The sequence below is a fragment of the Schistocerca piceifrons genome, chromosome X (assembly GCF_021461385.2).
Source record: "Schistocerca piceifrons isolate TAMUIC-IGC-003096 chromosome X, iqSchPice1.1, whole genome shotgun sequence".
Lineage (NCBI taxonomy): Eukaryota > Metazoa > Arthropoda > Insecta > Orthoptera > Acrididae > Schistocerca > Schistocerca piceifrons.
Genome location: NC_060149.1, coordinates 389,504,572 through 389,519,962, shown reverse-complemented (window position 1 = coordinate 389,519,962; position 15,391 = coordinate 389,504,572). Strand labels below are relative to the sequence as shown.

Genomic DNA, 15,391 nt, shown 5'->3' with positions numbered 1-15,391 from the left:
ATCGAAAAACAAACACACACACGTTCCACAAAAAGCCTAATGACACTAACGGGACAAGTGCGGGAAATAGGGGGTTTTTGAGTGGGGGCAAACTAAATATAAACAAATTTAGACACCCACCCCCATACAAAACCACGCAAAACGACGTAAAAAACCGACACTTCCCTTGATCTCTTAACCTTACGACATCTCCACATACAGCCGTCCCTGGTCCGAGACGCCGGAACTTTAAGTAAGCCTCATTTCTGCACGACATACTGAACACTTCACGACTTCATCCAAAAATCCGAATAGTTGAAGAAATTTTATTAGAGACAATGCACTGTCCCCCATCATAGCCGACAACCGAAAACTGTTGACCTTGTCAGTCATATCCATACCTACCAAAGACATAAAAAAAGCAATTTACCAAAATTCACACAAGACGCCACACTCGCAAACTAAACCAAAAACATCACCTAACACACCACGAGAGAGCACCACCGATCGCATCAAAACGACTCCTGCAAACATGCCACTCTCACAAACTAAATTTCGCGCCGTCGTGACGTCACACACCACGACAGCCTTACGTTACGGGTCAAAGCCGACGGGTGGGATCGGACGCTTCGGTCGACCCTTAAAAAAGTTTCCAACATAATGGCTCGCAAAATTCGACAATTTAACGTTGGTGGCATAAAACATACAATGTCCCCTTAATGTAACATACCTGGATCTCCTTCATTTTGCTAATGACATTATACTATTTGCCACAGTGCAGATAAACTTAAAAATGAATAGAAGTGCTTAATTACACAAATTAACTATTAATTCACAGAACTGATTGATTAGTATTTCTATTTACAGCAAATGAAGACAACAACAGGATGGACAGAAAAGAAACAAACAGAAGAACAAAAATAGCCTGGAATTCTTAAGTCTGAAAGAAGCCCTTATCCATTAGCAAGTGGCTAGTGGGTGATGATAAATATGAAAATTATTTCTGTGATACATTATCTGTGGTACATTTTCATATACTGAGAGCTTATGCCTTAGCAGCAAGACAGTCCTATCAAATGTGATGCTATAAGTTATATATCACACTATTATGAATAAGGCATATTAAATTAAAATAATGAAATTTCACTACTTTTTTATAGAAAATTTTTATTAATCTCCTTTCATCTGTGTGTCTGTTTTAAATACAGGAACATTAACATCAAAAGTTGTTCCACAACATTTGTCTATAAAAATTTGAGCATATTCTCATAAGCAGTGATACACACTGTTATCCTCATATCATTAAGTTAAATTTTATAAGACAGTTGCAACTTAGTTACTTGGAAAGTAAGTGTTATAGCTTAAACCCTGTAGCTGCAAACTTAATTCAAAATTACCAACATTAAATCCTAAAAACAGAGTATATTTCTCAATTCAAATGAAGTATTTAAAAACTACATCATTCTGGCAACAAGTGCTATATTTTGTAACAGCACAATGACTCTAAATAGTAACATTCATTCATTTAAATGCAGATACAACAATGTAGTAATAACCAGTTTTGAGCTCTTTTATAAATCTATATCATGTGGCTTACGAAAGTATATGTATGACATACGCTTTGACAGATTAATAAGAAAATATAAACTATTATTAACCACATGTACAGAATAACATAATGGTGTGGCTAAACATCCAAGTGCTGAGTCCAGTCCATCTACTATTCATACACAATCACCCTCTAATCAAACAGTGATGAAATTCATGTAATGTTGGAACATGTAAGCCTTGTTTAATTAACAGGTAAAATAGAAAGCTCATCAATTCTAGAATTTTAATTATAGTCATAAATGAACTGTTCCTTAACTTTATCAGTCCTTTTTATTCCTAAAATGTAATCTTGTTCCTTCTGTACTGGGAAACTGTATACCCTCAAGTTATCAGAACCAAAATGAAGGAATACGCAGGAAACCACATCAGTAATAGATATGGCATAATATGAGACTACGAATATACTCATAGCTTCCCATGTGTTATGTTTATTTGATAGCCCAAATGTTTCTAATGATATGTAAAATACTTTTCACAAAATTAATGCTAGTACTCAAGTTTGTAGGACAGAAACAGCCTTTCTTTTTGAAATACAGAATAGTTCAAAAACTAAGGGAAACTAAAACAGCAGCCTGTCTATGGAGATACATTCAATGCAAAAACAACCAACTGGTAACTTTGCATATGAACATATCTTGCATGCATTAAATTATTGGTAAACATGTGAAGTAAAGAAAAATAAAATCTTTTAGAAGTAAAGGAAAACACTGACCAAATAAGAGAATTGTTGAGTCAGTGATAGTCACACACAAAAGGCAATGAGAACTTGCTAGTTTTTGGAAGAAATCATTTGACAGAATGCTAGATGCACAATGCCAGGATTGCAAATTGGCAGGTGGGCTAGTGTGGGATGGGCAATATGTCAGCTGGGGTAGGTAGAGGGAGAAAGAGGCAAAACCCAGGCTAAGATGTTAGGGGTGGGTAGTTAGCAGCTTGGAGGGAGGCAGAAGTTGTGCCAGCTATGAATGCAGGAGAGAGGGATGGATGCACAGACTTGGGATATGATACATGAGTACTGTAGCCAATGAGCTGCAGTACACATTGAAAACGAAACAAAGGACTGGGAATGGATGAGAGAACAGAGGAAGAGATAACTGTTAGCTAGAGGGTGTGGGGACAGTGGGTTATCAGAGACTGAGATCATGTGGGTTATGAGAGAGAAGGATATTTCATAATGATAACTCTACTCTACATAGTTTAGAAAAGCTGGTGCTGGAGAGAAGGATCCTGATGACATGAGCTATGAAGCATATACTGAATTCAAGCTCAGTGGCTGCTTCATAAACTACACCATCTGGATCCTTCACTCCAGCGCCAGCTTTGCTGAACTATGTAGGTGAGAGTTGTCCTGCAAAACATCTTTCGCTTCCACAACTCTCTGGCCTGAATCCTCGCTAAGTCAGTGGTCCCACACCCTCTACCCAACAGCTTCTCTTTCTTCTGTCCTGTTACCCCTTTGCAACCCACACATTCACATCATCTTCATTGTTCATTGCAAATCACTGACTCCAGTGTCTGAGTGTCACACGCATAGTCCACACACCTGACACTTATCCCTCCACATTCCTTTCCAGCACACCATTTACCTCTCTCTGAGCAACTAGCTACTCTTCTACTACCTCACTTCTTGCTTCCTGCCTGTTTCACGCCCTACCCCTCTCCCTTCCAGTCCATTTGCAAACTGCAGCTTCAGCATTGTGTGTTTAGCTGGTACAATGTGGAGGGGCACAGGTGTGTGTGTGTGTGTGTGTGTGTGTGTGTGTGTTTGTGTGTGAGTGAGTGGCTTTTTGTACCCTAGCTTGTCATAGCACTTCTTTTGAAAGCTAGCAAGTTTTCAAAAAATTTTTGATCGCTGTTCCAAAAAAGTTTATTAAAATTGTTAGCAAGTTTTCATTCTCTTTTGATTATGCCTGTCACCGACTCAATACTTCTGCTATTTGGTGAATTTAAATTCTGAATTTACATTCTGTCAGAACTTCCCTTACCACATTTATGAAGTAAAATTTTTGTGCACAGCTGTTTTGGCATATTTTTGTGGTAACTTAAGACAGTTCCTTGCAGAGACTCATTTGCTCCACTGATCTTACAGAAGATAATCAAGTATGAAATGATGCCCCCCACATTGCTAAATAATGGCGGAACTGAGATGCTTCATCAGAATGACAAAAAAAAACTTTAAAATTTCTATATCGTTATAGAATAGTAAAATAATGTTTTTATCTTATGATATTAATCATCACATATAGTATCCTTAATTGCAAAGAAAAATGCCTCAAAAATGTCAACAGTATAAAATCAGTCACACTAATTTGATGAATCACAGTGTTACATGATACTGCTTTCTAGAAAGATGCCGAAAAATGCAATAACATAATTTAAATAAATATTATGGAGCAATAAAAATCTATTACAGAAATTTTTAATCAAATAAAAAATATAAGCCAGTCAAAACTTTCTCAGTAAATTTTTACACATAATAATATTCTAACCACAAGTTTCTTCACAACAGCTAGAGAAGAGGAGCTGAGGGATAGAAAATGACAAACATCATGTAGGTGCATGGATAAAGGATAGTGGAGGAATGGCATCTATGAGGTTTTTCCATGTAACATTATAAGGGAGCATTGCTGAGGTAGTGCCACATTACAGATGGCGTAAGATGGAATAAAACGACAGAAGCAAAGGGATACAATGATGGTGGTGTATATAGATGTTAGGGTAACTGTGTTGGAAGCAGAGGCTAAAGAAGTTGAGATGACATAAGAAAGAAAGAGAGGGGGCATATGAGACAGAGAGCCTGGGGATGACGTATGTGGTATGGTGTGCAAGCAAAACTGTCACAAAGGAAGAATGAAGCTTGATTAAGGATAAGAAATGGGGGAAAAGGATCAGACACTAAACATTTACAGTAAACTGAAAGGGAGGGCTGGTGCTAGGTGCAGAAATGTGATGAGATGATGCGATGTGTATGACGACCAGTTCATGTTCCAGAAAATTAAAGACACTTATGCTATGCGGGAAGGCCATTTAAGCCGTGGCACTGGTCCACTACCTGTAATCCATTCAAGGAGCATTACTAGGTAATCTTCATAAACTTTCCTCTATCCATGCTCTTAATATAGGGCCTGAGTAACCTGCTATTATTCTTTTATTTGTGTGAAAATATTCCTATTTTATCTCTAAAACAGAAACTTGTGGTTCAAAAAAGTACATCTTCTCAATTTCTACATTATTTCTATTAGGAATTGCGTCTTGTCAGGATAATAATTCGTCAAAATAACAACACTTCCGCTGAGCAAACAACTATTGTCTTAATATGGAATAAAATCAAATAGGTTTATCAATATAATTGTGGCGGGTATTTCTTACGGATATGTTCATATTTAGGTATACTTGTTACCCACAGCTGGCATTCCCTTTTGTAAGATTTTTTGATAAATACCAGGACCTCTATGAGTTAAGTAATGATGGTACTGACAGATAAGTTGTTTGGTCTATTTCAGTAAACCTAGGAAATTTATTGCTGAAGTTCCAGAATATTTCTTTTGTAAACAAAATGCTCATTTAAGATATATTAAGCATCTCTGTAATGCATGAGACCTATGTTAAATTGAGTTACTAAAGCAATTTACACTTCATTCCTTCTTAAAACAGTTTTAAATTGTTTTTTTGCATAATAGTCAAAAAACAAAAGAACTTGTAGATATGTGGTTGCTGCTCTACAGGATATTTTAAACACTTAAGTACAGATAGATGATACAAATTTTATACATTATAGCTCAACAAAAACCAAATTCAGAAATTTTTAATCAAATAAAGGAAAAGAGCCATTAATAAATTTCCAGTAAAGTAGCTAGAGCAGTTTCATAAATTGTTAAGACATACAGGATTTTCTTAGAGGAGGTAAAGGTCATATGGGTAACCCCTAACAAAAGGAGTGGCATAAGAGTTAATAAAATTTTGGTAAAGATAATTAAAACTGTTTTGAAAATTGTACATTTCTTACATTTGTCATGATATTGATACCACTGATTGAATTGAAAGATATGTCAAAGATATGTAAGTTGTTTAAGGTTACAACTTCCTGTAGCAAGCTGGTAGTGTCATTGACCCTTGTATTAAACAGTGGCATAAATAAATAGAAAACTGCTTTAACAAAATTTTTGTAATTTTTCCAGTAAAACAAAAACATTTGTAATTTAACTGTTATACGGAGAACACAAATTTGGAGATCACTGTCACAATCTAGTATCACAACAGGCACTGTTATACTAGGAACATTTAGCATTTTATACATATAGAGTTCTGCAGCTGAATAACAGCAATATAAAAATTGGAAATCAGTACTACGGTCTCATATATCCTGTGGTCTTAGACTAGTGTTGCAAAAAAGGACTCATGCATATTTATGAAAGTGCGAAATCATAATGGAAAAAATAACAATTAACTTAGGAAAAACAAAATGGAAATATGTAAAGTCCATTACATGGAAATTAAATATTCAAAAAAGAATGGTGTATCACCTAACTTCACTATCGAATAAAATTGCACTTCTTGGAATTAAAGCTGTATTAGAAAATATAAATAGTTGTAATGATTACAAATAAATATTTTACAGATCTTAATCATGAACTGAATATAAAAAACAGCGACTTTTGGAAATGCTTGTGACAATAATGCTTAAAATTGTTGACATAACCATGTAAGTACAAATGCATGTGCAATAAGTAAGACATTAGTGATTTCATGCTCGATTGTTTCACTCAGTAAATGCTTCTACTGGAATTGAAATAAGATGAACACTAAACACTGCTTCTTCCCATGAAAAGACATAGTAGAAGCAAACATAAAAAGAAATGCATAAACATGTCATGTTCAGCTTTATCCCATTGAGAACAAGAAAAAGAATGAAGTGTGTTTCACAAAGTTACAAATTGTATTTCTAGTTAATATTTCTTTTATTGTAAAATGTATGTTGGAAACCACTGTAAAAATTGTACATCAGTCCCTGTAGATTATTTTTAGTCTTTAGAGACAAAATTACATTTCATTACATAGAACACTGTCAAACTCCAACTTTTCCATTCATTGCTCTGTTCACTTCCTCAAGAAGAGATTCTGCCTCAGTTATGTGTGGTAGTTCCCCAAGTACATCATCATCAGCACAGTCATTTCCAGTACTTATATGTTTGTCAACTGTAAAAAGAATTACAGGGAAATCAGTTACAATTCACTTGCAACACCAAATTTTTCTCAATTATCATCTCCTGAATGGAGTTAGTGCAGGTTAAAATATCCTACTATTTGAGAAGATACGAAACATGCATTTAGGTAATGGATTTGAAATGTTATTGAGAAAAATAATGATAAATATATGGCAACTGTTATTTTGAATTTAGCATGCATGCAAAAGTTATTCTAAAAAATTGAAAAACAGAAACTGGAATGAAGAAAACTTACCAAGCCATAAAAGAGAAGGAAACGTCTTTTTTTTAGTAAATAGGAGCCAGTAAGCAGGCTTGACTGTGAGTTACAAGAGTAAAGTCCTGCATGATTATGAATGCCTCACAGAAATTTTTCATGATACATATCAGCAATTTTTTCATCAGGTATCCAAAGCTGTCACCAGTGTAAATTTGTGAATGCTTAAACATACTCAGACTGTTAATAGATGTTAGCACTCTCAGATGTTAAGCAAGATCTAAATATTGCAACTCTCCTTATTACATTTTACAAATGACAAAGAGAAAAATTTGATTTATTTACACTGAGAAAGAATTACACATCAAAATTTGGGTATGAGAGGAAAAAATGAGCTGTAATTTAAGTCTACAAAGCATCTTTACTAAAGGATTTAGTCCTGTAACTATTTCCTGATGTTATTTCAGTATCAAATACTTTGTAAAACATATTTTTATGTCTTACCGACAAAAACCTGTTCAAAATGTACTATTTGTTTTAACATGTAATCTATGAAAGAGATATATTTAATAACTAACAAAGAATAAATAATTAAAAAATAGTCGGTAAAAAATTTTATTACACACGACTTACACAATACCATCATTTCTAAGAATTGAAGCAGTTTAAATACAATAACACCTCTCCTTTTGCGCAGATTAAACTAACTTAACTTTGAGTGTTTAGTGAAACCTAGGACCAACTACACTGAAATTTCAGAAGTCAGAAACCATATCAGTGTCTTTTATTTTATTTTATTTTGTTTTAGAATCAGTCAAGACAAACCAAGCTTTCTATAGTTATTGGATGTTTCATCCTTGTAGATTAGTGAGTGTTCAACGAGCCTCGATCTATTGTGTCAAATTATGTTGGAATACTACACTAACGGAATCAGCATCAACAATTTGTAGTAAAAATGTGCTCATTGGCTACTGCATTATAGTGAGCATCCACGGATTGTGGTCTAGTGGCTAGCATTTCTATGTCTGGGTCCCGGGTTCAATTCCCGGCCAGGTTGGGGATTTTCTCTACCCGGGGACTGAATGTTTGTGTTGTACTCATCATTTCATCATCATCATCATCATTACTTGTGACAGTGGCTAAATTGGACTGTGAAAAACAAATTGGACTGTGTAAAAAATGGGACTTTTTATGAGCACTGATGACCATGCAGTTGAGAGCCCCCTAAACCAAAACATCATCCTCTTCATTATTATTGTGAGTAGAGGCAATAACATCCAGCTACAGCAGTTGTAAACAGAATAATTGAGAGAGCACTACTTGCACACCTGAGAGAGCAATGGGACAAGTTTTACATTTGATGGAAGGAAGATCAAGGAGGTCATCCAAAGCATACAGCAAGTTTAGATTGTACACTGGTATGAAGAAAAATTGGCCGTTTCCTTTTCAAAGGAACAATTCTCACCTTTGGCTCAAGCAATTTAGGGAACTCACAAAGAGGCTGCATGCAGATGACCAGACAATGATTTGATCCGCGATTTTTCTGAATGTTAAGCCAGTATTTTAGCGTTATGCCACCTCTCTTGGCATGAGATTTGGAACCAGAAGAATTACTACAGTGTCTTATTCAATACCACAATGTAGGTATTGTCTGAGCCCATGAAGTTGTTCATTTGTCTGCAAAGGCCTGGAGGCATGAGTTCTCATGAGGTGTCATTGTACTTATTATTTTATGGTCCACTTAAAATGAAGCAAAGAGACCATGTGGCCTAGTTTACAATTGTGCATTTGGGGCTAGTTGTGATTTTGGGCATCTGTAATGTGGCATCTCAAGCCATATGTTGTATGGCTCAGTTGATAGTAGCTCATATTCGAAGATAGTTTGATAGCATCAGCTCAAACACCTAAATTTTTGGGTAGTAATTCAACAGCACATAAAACAAGGAGTGTCCATATTTGATCTGATGAGTATGCCAGATAATTTATGACCATAAGATAAAAACCACATTTATGTACCTATTAAAGTAACGTACCTCAATATCACTCCAAACAGTTTGTTTTAACAGGCAAAGTGGATGGCATGTGAAGATATTGCACTTCATACCTACAGAACATGTTCATAAGTGACATACCCAATCCATGTTTCTTATAACTGCATTATTTTGCCACTTATAAATTGATTTAAATTTTAATTGGAAAATTTCATACTTTTTGCTACATAAGCCTTGAGGAATAATTTATGTGGCAGTGTACGTCATCTGTCATTCTCAGTGTCTAGATTCTTTCTTGGTGACATTTGGCAGTTTCAATATGGCTCACTTTTACTCTTGGTCATCCTGAATAGGTTTTCCTCAATAAAGATGGTTTTGTGGTTATCAATGTGTAATACTTTGTTTCATTTTTCTGGAAGAAAGGCTTCTGCCTGCTTCTAATTGCATTTTCCTTAGTTAACGTCCTTTCACAATACTTCCATGACCAATATTGAGTGTTATGTAACAACACACCTTTTCTGATCCACGTTTTCCATTTCTGTTCATTCCTTTTTCTAATAAACACTGTGTAAAAGTGTTTTGAATGATATGAATCACATCATTACTGCAATATAGCAATTAATATATAGAATAACCAAAGTACTTGTGACAGTTGTGACAGGGTATTAGTGAGACACAAATGTCTTTCACCTGGAGCTGTCAAAATTTAAAAAAATTGTAACATTATTTTGTAGTACTGTGGTATGTATTGCGTACCGAAATTTGCTTAAAACAAATGGTTATTTTCTTACTACATCTTACTGTTTACAGTTCATTTTCTAATTTTATGACTTAATACACCACTCAAAGTCTCATTTCAGAGGAACTTTTGACATAAGTACAAGGTGGGTCTAATTGCGCTCTCATTACCTGAGAGGACTCAGATGAAGAACAATGTAATGCTATTTTCGTAAGTAAACTAGTATCATATAATGTTTTTAGAAAAAACAAGTTTTATAACACAAACAACACAGTACTAATAACATAGTAAATACATTAACATCCCAAATCATCTCTTCAGTAAACACAGTATGCAATCAACAAAGTCCCATGGGGCAACAGATGTTACACATTGCACGATAAAGGTGAATATATCCATTCGTATTACAAGTGAATTATTTTTCCATATACTGTACTTCGAGAACTTAAAGAATTTCATTGTTCCCAATGAAACCATGGGAATATTGAGCCTGTTCTTCTGTTGACAGTTTCAGAAACTTAAAGTACTGTCACTGACAGAAATACTAAGTACAAACCGAAGCTGACATGTGGCGTGCCAAACCCAATGAAATGGCACATTGAGACAATCCTTTGTTTACCGTTAATTTAATAACGTTTCATACTGAATTGCACAAAGTATAGGAGGATAGTACAAGAGATCGATAATGCAATGATATTAATTCTACAGAGAGATGTCCAAAATTAATTTAGAGAAGCCTGAGAAGTTGTTATTTAGAGAACGAGCGGGACGAGAGAAGTAATTACGAAAGAATATAGGAAATGCTAATTTCAGAGTCTGAAGAAGAGGTACTGGGATTTACTTCTTCTGGGACGCCAGTGAACTTAAAAGGTTGAAGAAGTAGAGAGTAAGTCGTCGATGCATTGTACTTGTGAGTAAGGCAATGACGTTAGTCACATGCCAACAGTATCTTCGGTGAAACGGAACAGAAAACATTGGCGGTGAACCTAAGGATTGCAAGTTAAATACACGTAACCAAGAGGACAGTCTTAGTACTTCATGTTAGACACATCTTGGTTCAAATGGCTCTGAGCACTATGGGACTTAACATCTGAGGTCATCAGTCCCCTAGAACTTAGAACTACTTAAAGCTAACTAACCTAAGGACATCACACACATCCATGCCCGAGGCAGGATTCGAACCTGCAACCGTAGGGATCGCGCGGTTCCAGCCTGAAGCGCCTAGAACCGCTCGGCCACACCGGCCGGCTAGACACACCTTTATGTGGTACACAGGTATGTTCTGTTCCTGCATGTTTGCCCTGGTAAACGTAGTATAAATGGTAGTGTAAAATGAGTTGTAACAAGGAACTAAAGGATTTCCGGACCCATGACGGGTCTTGTAAAAGATGGCCGCCGAGTAAGTGACGCCAGAAACCATTTCCAGAAAGTTAAGTGATTTAGACAGGAATATAATTTAGTTTAACGCCGACAACAAATTAAATACGTGCATTAGTGTATCGTTTAGTCTTGCCATTAAAGGTTTGACTTTTCTTTGCGTATTTTTTCAGAAAACACGAAAAGATCGTAACTTCGCGAAGTCGCGCTTAGGCTTAAATTTTGTAAACGTGTTTGTTTCTTGTTTCACGGTAATTTAACTAGTTTCTCGGTAATAAATAAATAAACTACCGTAAATAGCGTATAACTTCATTGTTTTAATACAGATTTCAGAAAAACAGCGTAACTTTATATCAGAAACTTGCCTATATACATTCGTTTATAGGCCTAATTCTCGTAACGTTTTTGGAGAATCAAAGTTAAAGTATCTCGTTTAATTGTCCTTTTTTTCATTCCATCGAGTGAAATATATAATAAATAGCGTATACCTTCATTGTTTTAATACGGATCTCAGAAAAACAGCGGAATTTTAAATCAGAAACTTGCTTATATACATTTGTGAATAGGCTTAATTCTTGTAACGTCTTTTTTGATTTTCGGTAATTTAATTGATTTATTCTAGCTAAAGTATTATTTTTACCATGAGTGAGAAGTGCCTGACTTGCCGTAGAATTGTTAGTTCCGGGGTTTGGTGTGATGGATGTAGTAGTTTTTTTCACTGGGGGGACTGCAGTGGCGTGGGTGTTGGGAAAGTGGATCAGGCTCATCAGTGGTTATGTAGGATTTGCAGCAGAGATAGGAAGATAGTGGAACAGGAGGGGGAAATTGCTGCCCTTCAGGCTGAGCTAGATCAGGCTAGGGAAGATCTGGACAGGTTAAGGAGGGAGAAAGGCAAAGAGATGTGGGAAGTGGCAACAGGTAGCAGAAGGAACAGACCTAGAACTAAGTCTGACAGTTTTGTGGTGAATGTCAAAAATAAGTTTGACCTGTTGCTTCAGTTAGAAACTGATGAGCCTCAAGCAGAGGTAGGTGTAGACAGGACACAACAAACTTTCAATAGGAAATTGAAAAAGAATGTAGGAAAGTCATTGAAAAGGAAGAAAGTTTTGTTGTTAGGCAGTTCTCATGCCAGAGGTGTAGGCCAACTTCTGCAGGAGGAATTAGGACCAGAATACCAGGTCACAAATTTTTTCAAACCAAGTGCTAGTCTGGATCAGGTGACAGAGGATTTAGGTTCACTCTGTAAAGGATTTGCCAGGGAAGACACCGTGGTTATTGTGGGAGGGCCAGGGAACAGCATCGACAGAGATCCTGGGTACAGTATAGAGCGTGACCTGGTAAAGATTGCGTCGGCATCGAGACACACCAATGTTGAATTTGTATCTGTCCTGAGACGCCATGACCGGCCTCATTTGAACTCTTCTGTTGGGAGAGTTAATTTGGAGTTGGAATGGCTGCTTGGGTCGGGTGCGGGGGCTCATATTGGTGTGGTTCCTGTTGATTATCTCAGTAGGTGGGACTATACCAGGCACGGCCTACATCTCAACAGGAAAGGGAAGGGGAAACTGGCTGGGGTAATGGCAGGAAATTTAAGGGGGGGGGGGGCACTGCCATGAATGGTAAAATACCAGTGGTTACAGGTGTTGGAGCAGCACCTTTTTTAGGATAGGTAAGACAGAAAGATGTCAAGTTCTACGAGAGGTCAGGATTGAAACAAATCTTCAGTTTAGGAAAGAAATTAAACAGCACAATTCTAGCACATTTGATCACCAATCACAGCTACCAATTATAAATTTTCACCAATCACCAGAAATTTTATCTCCACCAAGTTGCATCTCAGTCCTAGGTAATTGCATTGATGAATTAAAGTCACCCAACCCAGTTGACATAATCTGCCTCTCTGAACACCATGAGACCACTGGTATAGGAACTAGACCTAAGCACAATGAGAAACTCAGACAGGAGAGTACTGCAAATGTTAGAATAAGGAAAGGTTCTCATAAAAGTATAATTAAAAATAATGTAAGTATATTTCATCAAAATATTGGGAGTTTAAAGAATAAAGTAGATGAGCTTCTGGTTTGTTTAGAAGATTTAGAAGCTGAGAATGAAATAGATATACTATGCCTGTCTGAGCATCACATTGTTACTGATATGGATAAGGTAAATGTAAGTGGATATAAGCTCTCTGCACATGTAATGAGAGAAAATATGGAGAAAGGAGGAGTTGCCATATATGTCAAAAGTTATCATTGTGCAAAAAGTATAGAAACAAAAAAGTTTTGTGTAGAGAAACATATAGAAGCATGTGCCTGTGAGCTTAAATTAAATAAAGGCACATTTATAATTGTAACTGTATATAGGTCCCCATCAGGAAATTTTCATCTATTTCTGAAAAATTTGGACTCCTTGTTGTGCTATCTGTCAGACAGGGGGAAGCAAATTATTATTTGTGGGGACTTCAATGTAGATTCTCTGAAAGAGGGTAATAGGAAAAATGACCTTGAAGTATTACTCGGTTCTTTCAATTTGACACCCGTTATTGATTTTCCTACTCGGGTGGTAAAGGATAGCAGCTCACTGATAGATAACTTCTTTATAGACTAAGATAAGTTTAACCAGATAAATGCTCAGCCTGTTGAGAATGGTCTTTCTGATCATGGTGCACAGCTAGTCACAATATATGACATAGCTCCATTCAGCAATACTAAACAGTCCTCCAAAGTAGTACGTTCAGTCAACGATTTAACAATTGCAAATTTCAGGGAAACCCTACAGCAGTTACAATGGGATGAGGTGTACCGTGAACCTGATGCCAATTTAAAATATAATTTATTTCATGACATTTTTGTAAATGCATTTGAAAACTGCTTCCCCAAGAAAATAGTTAAATATACTCGTAAGAAACCTTGTAACAAACCATGGTTTACTAAGGGTATAAAAATATCTTGTAACCGGAAAAGGGAAATGTATCTGACAGCAAGAAAGAGTAGTGACCCAGAAACTATCAAAAATTATAAAAACTACTGTGTTATATTAAGAAAAGTTATTAAAAAATCCAGGAGTATGTGTATCATGTCTGAAATCAGCAACTCTGATAATAAAATTAAAACAATTTGGAATATTATTAAAAGAGAAACAGGTCAACCAAGAGCAGAGGAAGACAGTATTACCATCAAATTGAATGAAAGCTTTACGAACAAAAAGTCAGAAGTTGAAAATATTTTTAATAATCATTTTCTAAATGTTGTGGATATAGTAGGATCCAGGTGTTCATTAGAAGAAGCTAGGCTGTTAATGGAAAAGGCCATACCTATGCAATTTGATACAATTGAAATCTCACCCACTTCTCCCTCTGAAATTAGGAAAATAATAAACTTGCTTAAAAGCAAAAACTCACATGGAATTGATGGCATTTCCAGCAAAATACTAAAAGCTTGTTCTCAACAGATAAGTAAGATTCTCAGCCACCTGTGTAATAGCTCTCTGGAACAGGATATTTTCCCTGATAGACTGAAATATGCTATTGTTATACCTTTGCATAAAAAGGGGGATAGATCTGATGTCAACAATTACCGTCCAATCTCCCTTCTAACAGCTTTATCCAAAATTTTTGAGAAAGTAATGTATTCAAGAGTAGCTTCACATATCTGTAAAAATGAAGTACTAACAAAATGTCAGTTTGGTTTCCAGAAAGGTTTTTCAACAGAAAATGCCATATATGCTTTCACCAGTCAAATTTTGAATGATCTGAATAACCAAACACCACCTATTGGGATTTTTTGTGATCTCTCAAAGGCTTTTGATTGTGTAAATCATGAAATTCTGCTAGACAAGCTCAAGTATTGTGGCATGAGTGGGACAGTGCACAAATGGTTTAATTCATACCTAACTGGAAGAGTGCAGAAAGTTGAAATAAGTAGTTCTCGTAACATGCAAAGATCAGCACATTCCTCAAACTGGGGAACTATCAAGAATGGGGTTCCACAAGGGTCAGTCTTGGGTCCTTTGTTGTTCTTATTATATATTAATGACTTGCCATTCTATATTCATGAAGAGGCAAAGTTAGTTCTCTTTGCTGATGATACAAGTATAGTAATCACACCTGACAAACAAGAATTAACTGATGAAATTCTCAATACTGTCTTTCAGAAAATTACTAAGTGGTTCCTTGTAAACGGACTCTCACTGAGTTTTGATAAGACACAGTACATACAGTTCCATACAGGGAATGGTATGACGCCATTAATAAATATAGACCTTAATCAGAAGC

General features: G+C 36.0%; 1 protein-coding gene across 1 annotated transcript in view; it reads right to left on the bottom strand.

Moving 5' to 3' along the window:
• Positions 1-1,126: 1,126 nt before the first annotated feature.
• LOC124722377 (monocarboxylate transporter 10) overlaps positions 1,127-15,391 on the bottom strand; it is a 447,112-nt gene continuing 432,847 nt past the window's right edge. The window contains exon 7 of the mRNA XM_047247551.1: positions 1,127-6,786. Within this exon, the coding sequence (XP_047103507.1) occupies positions 6,656-6,786 (131 nt within the window). The 3' untranslated portion in view covers positions 1,127-6,655. The remainder of the gene's footprint in view (positions 6,787-15,391) is intronic.